This window comes from Somniosus microcephalus, chromosome 26 (assembly GCF_052327205.1).
Source record: "Somniosus microcephalus isolate GS21.2 chromosome 26, FLI_Smic_1.0, whole genome shotgun sequence".
NCBI lineage: Eukaryota > Metazoa > Chordata > Chondrichthyes > Squaliformes > Somniosidae > Somniosus > Somniosus microcephalus.
Genome location: NC_141012.1, coordinates 45,368,535 through 45,384,302, shown reverse-complemented (window position 1 = coordinate 45,384,302; position 15,768 = coordinate 45,368,535). Strand labels below are relative to the sequence as shown.

General features: G+C 46.2%; 1 protein-coding gene across 3 annotated transcripts in view; it reads right to left on the bottom strand.

Moving 5' to 3' along the window:
• Positions 1-15,768, bottom strand: part of LOC147100439 (CMP-N-acetylneuraminate-beta-galactosamide-alpha-2,3-sialyltransferase 4-like) — a 106,272-nt gene that overhangs the window by 8,926 nt on the left and 81,578 nt on the right. For all 3 annotated transcript variants that reach the window (XM_085968165.1, XM_085968166.1, XM_085968164.1), the window contains 2 exons: positions 6,596-6,733; positions 2,889-3,041 (listed from right to left, as the gene is read on the bottom strand). In XM_085968165.1, coding sequence (XP_085824291.1) covers positions 2,889-3,041; positions 6,596-6,733 — 291 coding nt within the window. The remainder of the gene's footprint in view (positions 1-2,888; positions 3,042-6,595; positions 6,734-15,768) is intronic.

Below are 15,768 nucleotides of genomic sequence, written 5' to 3'. Positions count from 1 at the left end.
CTTTAAAGCAAGGTAAGTTTATTTTTAGCCCCGTTAGAAAATAAAATTATTTTTTCAAAAATTTAAATTATTGTTTAAAATAGTTATTTCATGCAATTTATAGTTTATTTAAAAAATGTGATTTTTTAAAAAATTTATTTGAAGATTTAGTGATGTTTTGTAAGAAGAAGGGGCTTGTAGTATTTCTAAGTTTGAAAGCACTTCCTGTCAGACTTATGAATGGAGCATTCCCTGCTCCGATTGGCTCTCCATGGCCCACGTGATCCCAGGGGACGCATAGGACTAACTGCGCCCCTGGGATACGCAAGCACTGCGCGCCAGCAGCTGGAGCAGGACCAGGATCGGAATTGCACGCAGGCCCACAGCTCAATGGCCGGCACGCAAGGTAAGTGCAGGTCGGGGGCTTGCACCCGCGGGAAGCCCCTGACCTGAATTTCTGGGCCATTGACTACTCACGCATAGCAGCCCCTCCACCACACGGACTACAGCGGTTCAAGAAGAAGGCCCACCACCTTCTCAAGGGGCAATTAGGGACGGGCAATAAATGCTGGCCTTGCCCGAGAATGATTAAAAAATAAAGCTGTTTCCTTGAAGTAAGCTTGTTATAAATCGATAACAAAACGGAGAAAAAAAGATACAAATAGATGGGTATGTTTTTGAAATGAATGCAAGATTACTCCTACACTAGAAGGACATTTAGTTGGACACAACCCATATTATTTATTCATTTTTCCATAGAGCTAGGCAAGATTCTCTGTGCCAGTGATAGCACAGTGCATGCAGCTGTCTCAGGTATGAGCACCCATGGGAGTCACCCGAACCCACAAGCGATAAAAGGTGCCAGTTTCAGCTCCATCGCCAACATCTACCTCCATCCTAAAGCCAATCTTAGGCTCCACGGGATCTCTCTGTGGACGGACCCACCTCTTTCACTACAGTGATTGATCGACTAAAATGGCTGACATCGATTCTGAAGACAGTCGTTAAAAAGATGGAGGCAAAGTAGATTAACAGTCTGGGACATTGTTTTACTTAGGTTCTGCATTATTATGAACATTATTCCTACCAGAAAACTAACATTTGAGCAACAAGGAGAATCGCTAGTGTGCAGGAGGAGAATCTGTGCCCATCTCTAGCCTGCAAGACCTGTCTGGGTGGGTGGGTGTCCTCTTAGTTGAGCTAATGAAAAGGAATGGACAAGCCCCTTTACAGCCTCAGAGCGTCCCAAAGTGCTTTAGAGCCAATTAAGTACTTTTGAAGTGTAGTAACTGTTGTAATGTAGAAAACGTGGCACCCAAATTTGCGCGCAAGCTCCCACCAGATCTGGCAAAGGGTCTTCGACCTGAAGCGTTGGCTCTGTTTCTCCCTCCACGGATGCTGCCTGGCCTACTGAGTTTTTCCAGCGTTTTCTGTTGTTATTTCCCACCAGATCATCTGTTTTTTAATCATGTTGCTTGAGGAGTAAGTATTGGTCAGGACAGTGAGGAGAACACCCCTGCTCTTCTTCAAAATAGTGCATCCACCTGAGAGGGCAGACGGGACCTCGGTTTAACGTCTCATCCAAAAGACGGCACCTCCGACAGTGTAGCACTCCCTCAGTACTGCACTGAAGTATCAGCTGGATTATGTGCTCAAGTCTCTGGAGTGGGACTCAAACCCACAGCCTTCTGACTCAGAGGTGAGCGTGCTACCCACTGGGACAAGGCTCATATCGAGCTAGGTCTAGGCTGGTATGCCCTTGAGCAAGGCTGTTAAATCTGACAGCAACACTGCACTGTGCTGCTGATCACTGGGAGCTGGATTGAGAGTGGATGAACTGACATTACTGAGGACCCTCTTCAATCATGGCCTGATGTTTCTCACCCTTTCTGACAGAAACTAAAGCCCGGAGCATTTTATAAACAGATGTTTAGATGAGGCCAGGTTAGAAAAATGTTTTGGACAAAAGAAGCATCCACATTTTTGGATTTTTTGACCATTTTTCCACAGGAAGGAGGTGGATTATTAAAAGCAATGGGGGGAATTCCTCGATTCCCCGCCCAAAACTCAACGGAAGATCGGCAGCAGAGAAATGCCGTAAATGTCTGCTTATGCTGTTTCTCCAGGGTTTCTGTCAATCTACCGTTGAAGTTACGTTGGGAGACCAGAAGTAACCCAATACAAATTCCAGGTGAATGTTATATTTTGACGAGTGTAAAAAAGGAGGCAATTAGATGAAAGGTGGTTAATATGATAATCGGCAGTTGCTACTCCCAGACACCAAGCAATAAACAATTCATTAGTTTGTCAGGGTACTTGGAAAGACAGCTCTCGCCATCATTTTGGAAAACGTTTTGATCTCTGTCAGTCTGTGAGATGGGCACAGAGTGAGAACCTTTTTAAGAATGGAACATAGACACCAAGGCAGGCTGATAGCAAAAGTCTGCCAAAGACAGGGAGAGAGGTGCTGCCCTGAGCTGTAGGACAGGATGCAGAGGGATTATTTAAATTGAGCAAAATGATCCAGTGAAGTGGAGGTAGAATTGCATATTTTTTATTTTGGATCATTTCATGAATATAAGTTGTACTGATTGAATTAAGTTTATTTCACCGTACTGTGGAATAAAGCAGCTTACAAGTCAAAGCAAAGTTCACCTCACCTAGTGTTAATCCAGGAGATCCTGAAGACCTGGATATCCAGGGGTTCTACTGTTACTGCCCCCAAGGTCTTGTTACCGTACAAGTAGACCCTGAGCAGTTTGAGTCAACTCCCATAAAACTAAGATGTTCAGATGACTTATGGTGCCACTAAACAGGAGAAGGTAACTACAGCAGACCAGAATTCAGAACAGAAACCTTAAGGCAGAATATAAAACCATCCACAGGAATTGTTTCCATCTGATACTTACAACTGACATCAATTTCATATTTAGCCGATCGAAATAATGAATCAATCCGTCTTTTTGATTTAATGGATAACCAAATCCAGCAACATGAACTTCATCACAATAGTTCAGGGCCACCGTGACAGCTAAAAACCCAGTGGTTGGATGAGATCGCCTCTGTGGATGCAGAAAGAAATTTATATTGAAATATGCAACAAAGCTAAAGGCATAACAGAGTGAGAATATGATATGGGAAAGAGTGTATGAGGGAGAGAGAGAGGGGGAACAGAGGAGACCAAAAGAGAATGAGGGAAGGTTTAAGTTAAGGTTAAGAAGGCAAATGGTATGCTGGCCTTCGTAGCAAGAGGGTTCGAGTACAGGAACAAGGATGTCTTGCTACAGTTGTACAGGGCCTTGGTGAGACCGCACCTTGAGTATTGTGTGCAGTTTTGGTCACCTTACCTGAGGAAGGACGTTCTTGCCATGGAAGGAGTGCAGCGAAGATTCACCAGGCTGATACCTGGGATGGCAGGAATGACGTATGAGGAGAGATTGTGTCGATTGGGCTTATACTCACTGGAGTTTAGAAGATTGAGAGGGGATCTCATCGAAACCTATAAAATTCTGTCAAGTCTGGACAGACTAGATGCAGGAAGGATGTTTCGGATGGCCGGGGAGTCCAGAACCAGGGGTCATAGTCTAAGGATAAGGGGTAAGCCATTTAGGACTGAAATGAGGAGGAACTTCTTCACCCAGAGAGTGGTGAACCTGTGGAATTCTCTGCCACAGAGGGCGGTGGAGGCCAGTTCATTAAATATATTCAAGAAAGAGTTGGATATATTTCTTGAGGCTAAAGGGATCAAGGGATATGGGGAGAAGGCAGGGACAGGGTACTGAATTTGGATGATCAGCCATGATCTCATTGAATGGCGAAGCAGGCTCGAAGGGCCGAATGGCCTACTCCTGCTCCTATCTTCTATGTTTCTATGTTTCAAAGTGAGTACGAGAGGCATGATATGAGGAGTGTGGGGGACACGAAGGGATGAAAAGCGAGACTTTTGAAATGAAGAAACTCTAGTATAGAACAAAGGCCTGTAAATGCAGAGCGCTGGGAAAGAACAGGTTTCAAAAGGTCAAGCATTAAGCGATGAATAGGTGACTGGGTTTGCGAGTTTCTGAGTTGAATGAGGAAAAACGGGATTAAGCAAGGTTTCCTAGTTTTGAGGTCCTGGGGAAGGACAAGCAGCAAACAATGAGATTGAGTTTTGGCTTCAAGACAATATGGATGTAGGGAGGAAGAAGACAAATGTAGGAGGGCAAATTTGGAGCATAGGAGGAAAGTTCAGATGAGCAATCCTCATAATAGTATAGATAAAACAAAGAGAGACAAGGCCATTGCAATGGAGAGAAGTTGCCTCCCAATGTATGGGAGTAGCACTGAAGTCTTGGGCACATTTCTGTTTCATTTTATTTGTGCTAGGATGTGGGCAACACTGGCAAGGCAGTATTTATTGCCCATCCCTAGTTGCCATGAGGGCATTAAGAGTCAACCACATAGTGTGTGACTGGAGTCATGTGTAAGCCACACGAGGTAGGAGTGGTGGGTTCCCTTCTCTGAAGGACATTAGTGAAGCAGTAGGTTTTTATGACAATCCATCAGCTTTCATGGTCATTTATTCTGGGGCCAGCCATAAATTACCAGATTTATTTAACTCAATTTTACTATTTGTCATGGCGAGATTTGAATGCATGACCGCAACACAACAGCAACTTAACTGGATTGCTAGTCCGGTCCTATAACTGCGAGGTTACCATATCCTATTTGTAGCAAGCTAAGAGTCATTAATGGACAATAATTATTTAATATGAAAGAGGAATCCAGGCATTCTGGAGGCAACTTTAGTAATGGAGGAGATAATGGGAGCTTCTTTGAGATGAAATTAAATTTAATATGCACATGTGTAAAGAGCTGCACACAGGAAGGACTAAAATGGGCAACACACGTACTCCATGAATGGTGGCGAAATAGCTAAGGATAAAGTTGAAAGAGACCTAGGTACCCTAGTAGACCTGAAGCTCAGCGTGCCCAACCAGCGCCAGAGCATCAATCAACTAAGCCAACAGAGTCCTGCGCCCTTTGGTCCTCTCACTCTACAGGTTTGTGCACCCTCCTCTTCCCTTCATCCCACCTTTGTGAGCAGGGCCTTCAGCTGCCTTGGCCCCTCTCCTGGCATTCCCCACATAACCTTCACTTAAAAACCTTCTGACAGCTCATTTTCGTCCAAGCTTTGGGTCACCTCTCCAAACTCTCCCACCAAGCCTCAGAAGGGCAAGGGCAGCAGGTGCATGGAAACACCGTCACCTCCAAGTTTCCCCCCGTCACGCACCATCCCGGCTTGGACATATATCACCATTCCTTCATCGTCGTCGTGTCAAAATCCTGGAACTCCCTCCCTAACAAAACTGTGGGAGCACCTTCACCACACGGACTGCAGCGGTTCAAGAAGGTGGCTCAGTTTGTGGCATGCTCACATGAGTCGAGGAATTGAACTCAAATGGGCGACACATGGCAAATGAAATTTAACGCAGTGACGTGATACATTTTCGTAGGAAGAATGAGGAGGGGCAATATAAGCTCTCTCGCCCTGCCTCGCACTGTTCATGGGGAAGGAGATGCAAGTGTTCCTCCTGATGTTAAACTGACGCCCTGTCTCTCAGCTGGATGTAAAAGATCCCACGGCACTATTTTCAACAAGACCAGGGGAGTTCTCCCAGTGTTCTGGTCAATATTTGTCCCTCGACCAACAGATTATCTGGTCATTATCACATTTGCTGTTTGTGGGACATTGCTGTTCACAAATTGGCAGCTGTGCTTTCAGCCATCTAGGCTCTGAACTCTGGAATTCCTTTCCTAAACCTCTCTGCCTCTCTCTCCCCCTTTAAGCCGCTCCTTAATACCTACTTCTTTGATCAAGCTTTAGGTTACCTGTTCTGCTACCTCAGTGTCAAGTTTTACATAGAATAGAATTACATAGAATTTACAGCACAGAAACAGGTCACTTGGCCCACATGGTTATGCTGGAGTTTATGCTCCACATAAGTCTCCTCCCAACCTACTTCATCTAAATCTATCTGTATATACTTCTACTCCTTTCTCCCTCATGTATTTATCTAGCTTCCCCATAAAGGCATCTGTCATAAATCTCATCCTCATAAAGAAACTACTCATGAAATAACACTGGACGGCCAGCTGGTGGCGCCGTCCAAGGAGTATAAATACTTGGGCGTGGGACCAGCTTTCGTGGGACCAGCTTTCCAGGGACATTTTGTAAGACAGGAACTAGTGAAATACAACTAGACCTCCATGTTCTGAAACAAGTTGATTAAAGCCTTGCTTTATACTCAAACCAAGTGGGTAGTGAGTTTTATTACGTCAGCATCTATGTCATTCAGCTCACCTATTCCATGTGGTTGCAAGTTCCACATTCCCTGGGTAAAGCAGTTTCTCCTGAAATCTTTATTGTTTTGTCTGAATACGCTCCTGTGAAGCACCTTATTCCGTTAAAGATGTTATAGAATTGCAAGTTGTTGTTGAAAGGTGGAGAAAAATCTACACCAACCTTTCCTGTGCTGTTAATAACCTTTCCCTTTTGTGGGAGACTAGGGTTTCTCTGGCAGTACCTTCCCAACAGACTTAACAACAATCTTTATAGATCAAAACAGAAACATACCTTTACCAGCTTAAACATGTTTGGTTGTTCCAGTAATTTTGTCGCAGCTTGATACATATAAAAGGGGTTGAGCACTCGCACCTTAGAAGGGTCCAATTTCTTTACCGCGGCCGGATTTTTCCAGAATCCTTTCATTACCTAGTGTGGAAAATAATTCTAGTTGAGGGGAACATATTGAAAAGAAACAGTAACGTTTGGATGCACAGACAGTCCTGATCTGGCATTACCTCCCATCGAAATATGTGGTTGCATGATTAAGAGTGAGTTTGTCAAATGGAACTTTTCAAAACCCTTTTCTCACATTCCCTCATGCGTTCCTTCAAATGTCAAGCCACCTGGAAAGAAGTGTCTGTCTGCCTACTGTGATGAAGTGTGCAACCCTCCCGATATTATTGGGCACTAGGACTGTGGTAAGTGGATGATGGCGGCCACCTGGGCTCCAGATAAGTGGTCTCAGGAGTCCTCGAATAAGCAAACAATTTGCTTCCTGTCCAAGGCACTTGAATCAACACTCGATTACCCACCTTAAAGTGTCAGAGCTGGGCGCCCTGGTTACAATGCAGCTATTGGCTCTCTTGCAGTTGGGGTCATAATTTCTTTCCACATGTGAGCCATTCTTTCATTTACTATTTACTGGCCAATATTTATCCCTCAATCAACATTACTGAAACAGATAATCTCGTCATTATCACATTGCTGTTTGTGGGAGCTTGCTGTGCGCAAATTGGCTGCCGCGTTTCCTACATTACAACAGTGACTAAACTTCAAAAGTGCTTCATTGGCTGTAATGCGCTGTGGGACATCCTGAGGTCGTGAAAGGTGCTGTATAAATGCAAGTCTTTCTTTCTTTCATTCTCAAAACATGATCCACAATGTTTATCCTCTTGGAAGCCTGCTCTTCCCAGCTTTCTCTGACCATGTCCGAGGTACCACGAGCTGTGTCCCGTACAGGAGGGAGAATGAGAAAAACCCCGTTGGTGACTGAGGAACCTCCCGAATTGCAGGCATTACAGAGGGGAGTGGACAATCCCAATCTTTACCATCCTCCCGGTTGACCCCACCATCCTCCTCCAACGCCACTCCACCGTCATCCAACTGGGTGGGATTCACTCGCCCGGCTCCATTCTTGTCCATCATTTCGTAGTCAGCGAAACACCTGCAATGGCTTCTCTTCCTGCTCCCGCACCGTTACCTCTGGAGTCCCCCAAGGATTTATCCTTGGACCCTCCTATTTCTCATCTACATGCTGCCAACTAGGGATCAGGCCATCTTAGACTGGGTATTATGCAGAGAAAGGATTAATTAGTAATCTTGTTGTGCGAGGCCCCTTGGGTCGGAGCGATCATAATATGATAGAATTTTTCATTAAGATGGAGAGAAAAGTAGTTGACTCAGAGACTAAGGTCCTGAATTTAAATAAAGGGAACTATGATGGTATGAGATGCGAGTTGGGTAGGATTGATTGGGTAATGTCACTCAAAGGGTTGACGGTGGATAGGCAATGGCAAACATTCAAAGATCGCATGGATGAACTACAGAATTTGTTTATCCCAGTTTGGCATAAAAATAAATCAAAAAAGGTGACTCAACCGTGGCTAACAAGGGAAATTAGGGATAACATAAGATCCAAAGAGAGGACGTATAAATTGGATTGGGAGCAGTTTAGGATTCAGCAAAGGAGGACAAAGGGATTAATTAAGAGGGGGAAAATAGATTATGAAAGTAAGCTTGCAGGGAACATAAAAACTGACTGTAAAAGCTTTTATAGATATGTGAAGAGAAAAAGATTGGTGAAGTCAAGCATAAGTCCCTTACAGTCAGAATCAGGGGAATTTATAATGGGGAACAAAGAAATGGCTGACCAATTAAATACATATTTTGGTTCTGTCTTCACAAAGGAGGATACAAATAACCTCCCAGAGATGTCGGGGAACATAGGGACTAATGAGAGGGAGGAACTGAAAGAAATCAGTATTTGTAGGGAAATGGTGTTGGGGAAGTTGACGGGATTGAAGGCCGATAAATCCCCAGGGCCTGATAATCTACATCCCAGGGTACTTAAGGAAGTGGCCCTGGAGATAGTAGATGCATTGCTGGTCATCTTCCAGAACTCGATAGACTCTGGAACAGTACCCATGGATTGGAGGGTAGCTAATGTTACCCCACTATTCAAAGAAGGTGGTAGAGAAAAAGCAGGGAATTATAGACCGGTAAGCCTGACATCGGTAGTGGGGAAAATGCTAGAGTCCATTATAAAAGATGTAATAGCAGAGCACTTGGAAAGCAGTGACAGGATCGGACAAAGTCAACATGGATTTACAAAAAGTAAATCGTGCTTGACTAATCTACTGGAATTTTTTGAGGATGTAACTGGTAAAATAGATAAGGGAGAACCAGTGGATGTGGTGTATTTGGACTTTCAGAAGGCTTTCGATAAGGTCCCGCATAAGAGATTAGCGTGCAAAATTGAGGCACATGGGATTGGGGGCAAGGTATTGACTTGGATAGAGAACTGGTTGACAGATAGAAAGCAAAGAGTTGGAATAAACGGGTCATTTTCCGAGTGGCAGGCAGTGACTAGTGGGGTACCGCAAGAATTGGTCCTAGGACCCCAGCTGTTCACAATATATATTAATGATCTGGACGAGGGAATTGGATGTAATATCTCCAAATTTGCAGACGACACAAAGCTGGATGGGAGGGTATGCTGTGAGGAGGATGTCATGAAACTCCAGTACGATTTGGACAGGTTGGGTGATTGGGCAGAAACATGGCAAATACACTATAATGTGGATAAATGTGAGGTTATCCACTTTGGTGGCAAAAACAGGAAGGCAGGCTATTATTTGAATGGCAATAGATTGGGAGAAGGGGAAGTGCAAAGAGACCTGGGTGTTCTTGTGCACCAGTCGCTGAAGGTAAGCATGCTGGTGCAGCAGGCGGTTAAGAAGGCAAATGGTATGTTGGCCTTCGTAGCAAGAGGGTTTGAGTACAGGAACAAAGATGTCTTGTTGTAGTTGTACAGGGCCTTGGTGAGACCGCACCTTGAGTATTGTGTGCAGTTTTGGTTGCCTTATCTGAGGAAGGATGTTCTTGCCATGGAAGGAGTTCAGTGAAGATTCACCAGGCTGATACCTGGGATGGCAGGAATGAAGTATGAGGAGAGATTGTGTCAATTGGGCTTATACTCACTGGTGTTTAGAAGATTGAGAGGGGATCTCATCGAAACCTATAAAATTCTGTCAGGCCTGGACAGACTAGATGCAGGAAGGATGTTCCCGATGGCCGGGGATTCCAGAACCAGGGGTCATAGTCTAAGGATAAGGGGTAAGCCATTTAGGACTGAGATGAGGAGGGATTTCTTCACCCAGAGAGTGGTGAACCTGTGGAATTCTCTGCCACAGAGGGCGGCGGAGGCCAGTTCATTGAATATATTCAAGAAGGAGTTGGATATATTTCTTAAGGCTAAAGGGATCAAGGGATATGGGGAGAAGGCAGGGACAGGGTACTGAATTTGGATGATCAGCCATGATCTCATTGAATGGCGGCGCAGGCTCGAGGGGCCGAATGGCCTACTCCTGCTCCTATCTTCTATGTTTCTATGTTTCTATGACCCTCAGCGACATCATCCAAAAACAAATGTCAGTTTCCACAATGAAGTTGACGAGACCCAGCTTTATCTCACCACCGCTTCTCTCGACCCCTACGCTGTCTTTAAATTGTCAGACTGCTTGTCCGGCATCCAGTGCTGGATGAACAGAAATTTCCCCCAACTAAATAGTGGGAAGATGGAAGTTATTGTCTTCAGTCCCCACCACAAACTCCGTTCCCTAGCCACCGACTCCATCCCTCTCCATGGCATCTGTCTGAGGCTGAACCAGTCTGTTTGTAACCTTGGTGTCATATTTGACCCTGAGATGAGCTTCCGACCACATATCCGTGCCATCACTAAGGCCGCCTATTTCAACCTCCGTAACATCGCCCCTCTCCGCCCCTGCCTCAGTTCATCAGCTGCTGAAACCCTCATCCATGCCTTTGTTACCTCTAGACTTGACTATTCCAATGCACTCCTGGCCGGCCTCCCACGTTCTTCCCTCCATAAACTTGACATTATCCAAAACTCGGCTGCCCGTGTCCTAACTTGCACCAAGTCCCGTTCATCCATCACCCCTGTGCTCGCTGACCTACATTGGCTCCCGGTTAAGCAATATTTTTAAAATTCTCATCTTTCTTTACAAATCACTCCACAGTCTTGCCCCTCCCTATCTCTGCAACCTCCTCCAGCTCCACAACCCTCCAAGATATCTGCGCTCCTCTAATTCTGGCCTCATCAAACCTCCACTCGCTTCGCTCCACCATTGGCGGCCGTGCCTTCAGCTGCCGAAGCCCTAATCTCTGGAATTCCCTCCCTAAACCTCTCCGCCTCTCTCTCCTCCTTTAGGATGCTCCTTAAGAACTACCTCTTTGACCAAGCTTTTGATCATCTGCCCTAATATCTCCTTATGTGGCTCGATGTCAAATTTTGTTTGATAATCGTTCCTGTGAAGCACCTTGGGATGTTTAACTATGTTAAAGATGATATATAAATACGAGTTATTGTTGTTGTACAAACGTTCTACTCATTTATTTAGTAGAATTGCTCCACCAAACTGTCTGTCTGTAGAAGTCCACAATCTTTCCACCTTAAGTAATTTTTACAAATCCCTCGTACGTTCAATGTAAATGGCTGCCGTGATCTGTAAGGATTTCTTTTGACTGCCCAACTCCAGAAAATACACCCACTAAAGCTACTTAGAAGCAGTATTATGCAACGGACTGGCCTCGGGATATCTGCTTGCGTAATCCAATATTATAGAGATGTATTAGTAACCTCCAGCTGATTTCTCTAAAGGACCCACCAAATCCAGAGCCACTCGTTCAAAAGGCGCCTCAATCAGTGGCATGGCCACGAAGGAAGCTTTCAAGCTGGGACAAGGGGCTACTAGCTGAAAGTCGGGACAGGTGTCGCAGTGAGGCTCAATATCCTTATAAACACCTGGGCAATAAAATCTTTGCAAAGCCTTGTTTTTTTCTGTTGCTAAATGTCCACGAGCCAAACTCTTGACTATATAAAGCGAAAAGGTTGTGGAACCATGAAGTGTGATCTGTCGGTAATTGCTTTTATAGGAGTATGAAATAAGGAAACTGTATCACTCAGAACTTCACCGTTAGCGGACAGCAGTAACAAACTTCAACAATGGATCACTCCTTCATTCCATACAAAAGTCTAACCTGCAGCTCCATTGATGTAGCTGCTGTATCAGCCATGGCTCAGTTGCCAGCACTCTAGACAGAAGGTTGTGGGTTTAAGTCCCACTCCAGTGATTTGAGCACAACATCTAGGCTGACATTCCAGTGCAGTACTGAGGGAGTGCTCCACTGTCACAGATGATGGGCTCGATTTTGCCAGGCCCGAGGAGGCGGGATTGGAGGCGTGTGAGGTGTTAAAATCGCAAAAAATGGCGGGCGGCTCCGATCCCGCCTCCAAGCAATTTTCCCAGAATCGGGGTTTCAGACCCCGTTTCCATCCCACCTCCAAGAGGCGGGATAGACCCTTAAGGCCCTTAACAAACAGTTAAGTGCCTCTATAATCCCATTTTGAGAGGCCTTTCTGATTTTAACACTTTTTCCCCCGTGCTGCACGTCTCCTCTGGAACACGCCAGTTAATCCTGGCGGCCTCACAAGTGGATTGCTTACTAACAGCTGCAGCTCCACCATTAAAAAGGAGTTTTCACCAATGATCATTTGCAGGTGGCAAAACTTTGCTGTCTCAGGTCTGGGGGAACTTTTAGCAGGCATACTCATTGTTGTGGAAGTTTGGAGCCTGACACCCATCTCCAGTGTGACCTCCTGGGAAACCCCTCTCGCCACCTTGACTGAGCGCTTCCTCAACTGAGGCAGATACCAGAAGCATGGGAATAATTTATTTACTTTCCTCCTGGACATCAGACGAAGACCAGCCATGGCAGCAGCAGAACCATGAACAACAGCAGCACCAACAGCAGCAGCAACAGGAGCGCCAAGCTACTGCTCACCCACCTGAAGCTGCACAGGCCAGAAGGCGCCAGCGCGCGACCACATTGCTGCCCGGGATGCAAGGGACGCACTCATCTTGGCCAATTTGCTTAGCCTGCACAATCAAACACTTTTGCCTCGCACCTTCTTACCAGAGCATCAACAATGGACAAGAATCTGCGGATTCCTATCACTCTGACCACCATACTGACAATTGCAAGTCGCCCTCAATGTGGAAGTCCCATTTGCAAAATGACACAGGCCACACATTCAACAGTTTGCCATCAGAATTTTTTATCACAACAAGCAACTGATGGCATTTCAAAAATAAACACAACATAACACCCAAGTGACTACTTGTGCATTATCTTCCTCTTACACGTGCTCCTATGTGGTGTTTCCCCAGTGGCTTCAGCAGATGTGGAGGCCCCTTGCTCACTTTCTTGCTGCTCCTGTCTCGACACCTTTGGTGGCTGTTCTCTGGGGTTGTGAACCTGTGAGGGCTCGGCAACAGTCTGCTGCTCCTGCAGCTGTGCAAGGGATGAGACGCCCATCTCAGTTGGGTGAGGACTCTAGTGGGGCTCTGACCGAGGGCTTTGCAGTGGCATGGTCGTGTGAGCGCTTGGAGAGGAGTCCCCACTTCCTTGTTGTCTGCCACCAACATCCCTCTCATGGGTCAGCTCCACTTCAGAGCTAGTAACTGGCTTGACAGCCCCTTTCTGCACCTCAGGGGTCCATGAGTACCTGTTTCTGCACTGAAAGTCCGACTCCAGAGGACTTCCATGAAGGCCTGGTTTCTATGCTCAATAGTTGACTATCGCTTCTCAAGAGATGCCAGTCTATTCTGAACAATGACCATGTTTTCAACACTCTGGCGACTTAGCTCCTCCATGGGTGTAGCCATCCTCTCCTCTAGCATAGCCATCCTTTCCACGGAGGTTGCAATCCTTTCCGTGGTGATGTGTTCATGCGCCAATGACTCCACAAAGGCTCTGCTCATGTTCGCGATTGATTCCTCCATTCGCTCCACACTCGCAGCGACCCTGGAGACAAAACCTGCCAGAGACTCCTGCACCTGTTCCTGGAGTTCCAGCACCGCTCTCCTTCTGGATGGACCCGGAGGCACAGGGTCGACATGCAGCTGAGCCGAGCTGGGAGAGTCCTGCGCCCTCCGACGAGGACTCTTCACTGCTGCCCCTGTCTCCACCATCTGCTGATGCTCACTTGTGAGCTGTGATACACCAGGTGACAACACTACTCTATCTCACGAAGGTCCCACCGAGTTGTGAGTGTCTGCGCTGGTGCTGGGTGCACTGAATTCTGCTGACACTGCGCCCTCAGAGGTTGCAGCTTCCTCTGAAGAGTCTTGAAGCTCAGGCTGTTCCTCCTGGACAGTGGGGATGGGGGCTGTCTATGGTCCTGTGGGGGAGTAAAGGAAAGTTAGAGATGTGAGGAAAAGGTTGCATGCACATTGAATTGTGCAGATGATCGTAAGTCAATCTGTTAGAGCATCAGAATCATTATCAGTCACTCATGCAATGTCAATGAGAGAGATGCCAAACTATTCTGTCACCAGCTTGCTGTGATGTGCCCGTCTGTCCGTCCCCCACTTGCGAATCTTCCTCGCCACCGGCAATTTCCAGGGCCGCCTCCTCCAAGGTGGTGAGCTGGACTACTGAGGGTGGCCTTCCTCCTGTCCTCGCTCTTTCCCTCTTATTGTGGGCACTCTTTTCCTGCAATGAGGGACACAAGTGGAGTTTGAGTGAGAATGAAGGAGTGAGTGTAGAGAATCCATAGCATAGATGCTTAGAAGGAGACAAAGGGCCCTCCCTGTGTGTTGTAAGTTGTTGTCATTGCATCACAGTGATAGAGAGTGTGAGGACTGCATGGTCAAATAGTTAAGTGAATGTGAGCATAGAGAGAGAGGGAATGGGTAAGGGTGCAGGGATGTCAGTGTCAAGTGGGATGTGGAGGAAGAGGTTGGCAAAGCAGAGTGCTGGTGAGGAGAGGCGATGGGGATCAGATTGAGGGTGATGGGAAAGTCATACTCACTTTTCCTGTGCGAAGAAGGTCATGAAACCTCTTCCTGCACTGCAGCCAGGTTCTGCAGCACATAGAGATGGAGTTGACCTCCTGGGCCAATTGCATCCACACAGCTTTAGTCTGCTGGGGAGGTTTTTCCTCCCTGAGGAAGGGAAGAGCACCTCCTTACTTGCTGAATGAAGCGATCACAACAATGGGCATAAAGTTTAAAGTCTCTAGAAGAAGCAAGACTGCTTTGCAGGTCTTAAATCCAGCAGCACTGATGACGCCATCGGAGGCGACTTTCAGTATGAAAAGGCTCATTGGGCCGGGGGTTCCCACACGCTGGAAATCAAGTGCCCAATTAGAGCAAAATCGCACTTTTTTCCCACTTCACATCGCAGTCGGGGTCCTGACACGAAAACCACCTGACACACCCCAGCCCGACCCCAATGGCAAAATCCAGCACGCTGTCTTTTAGATGTGATGTTAAACCAAGGACACGTCTGCTCTCTCAGGTGGACATAAAAGATCCCATGGCACTTTTTTCAACAAAACCCGGAGTTCTCCCCGGTGTCCTGGTCAATATTTATCCCTGGACCAACATCACTAAAAACAGATTATCTGGTCATTATCACATTGCTGTTTGTGGGACATTACAGTGCACAAATTGGCTGCTGTATTTCCTAGTCTACAACAGTGACTACACTTCAAAAGTACTTCATTGGCTGTAAAGCGTTTTGGGACATCCTTAAATCGTGATGGGCGCTGTATAAATGCAAGTCTTTATTTATCTCATTGTAGCTGCTGTTGTAGCTTTACAACCCTCCAAGATATCTGCGCTCCTCCAATTCTGGCCTCTTGAGCATCCCCGATTTTAATCACTCCACCACTGGCGGCCATTCCTTCATCTGCCAAGGCCCTCAAACTCTCCCCCTCTCTTTCCTCCTTTAAGACGCTCCTTAAAACCTACCACTTCGACCAAGCTTTTGATCATCTGCCCTAATATCTCTTTATGCAGCTCAGTATCAAACGTTGTCTGATAACGCTCCTGTGTAGCACCTTGAGATGCTTTACTACATTAAAGGCACTCTAT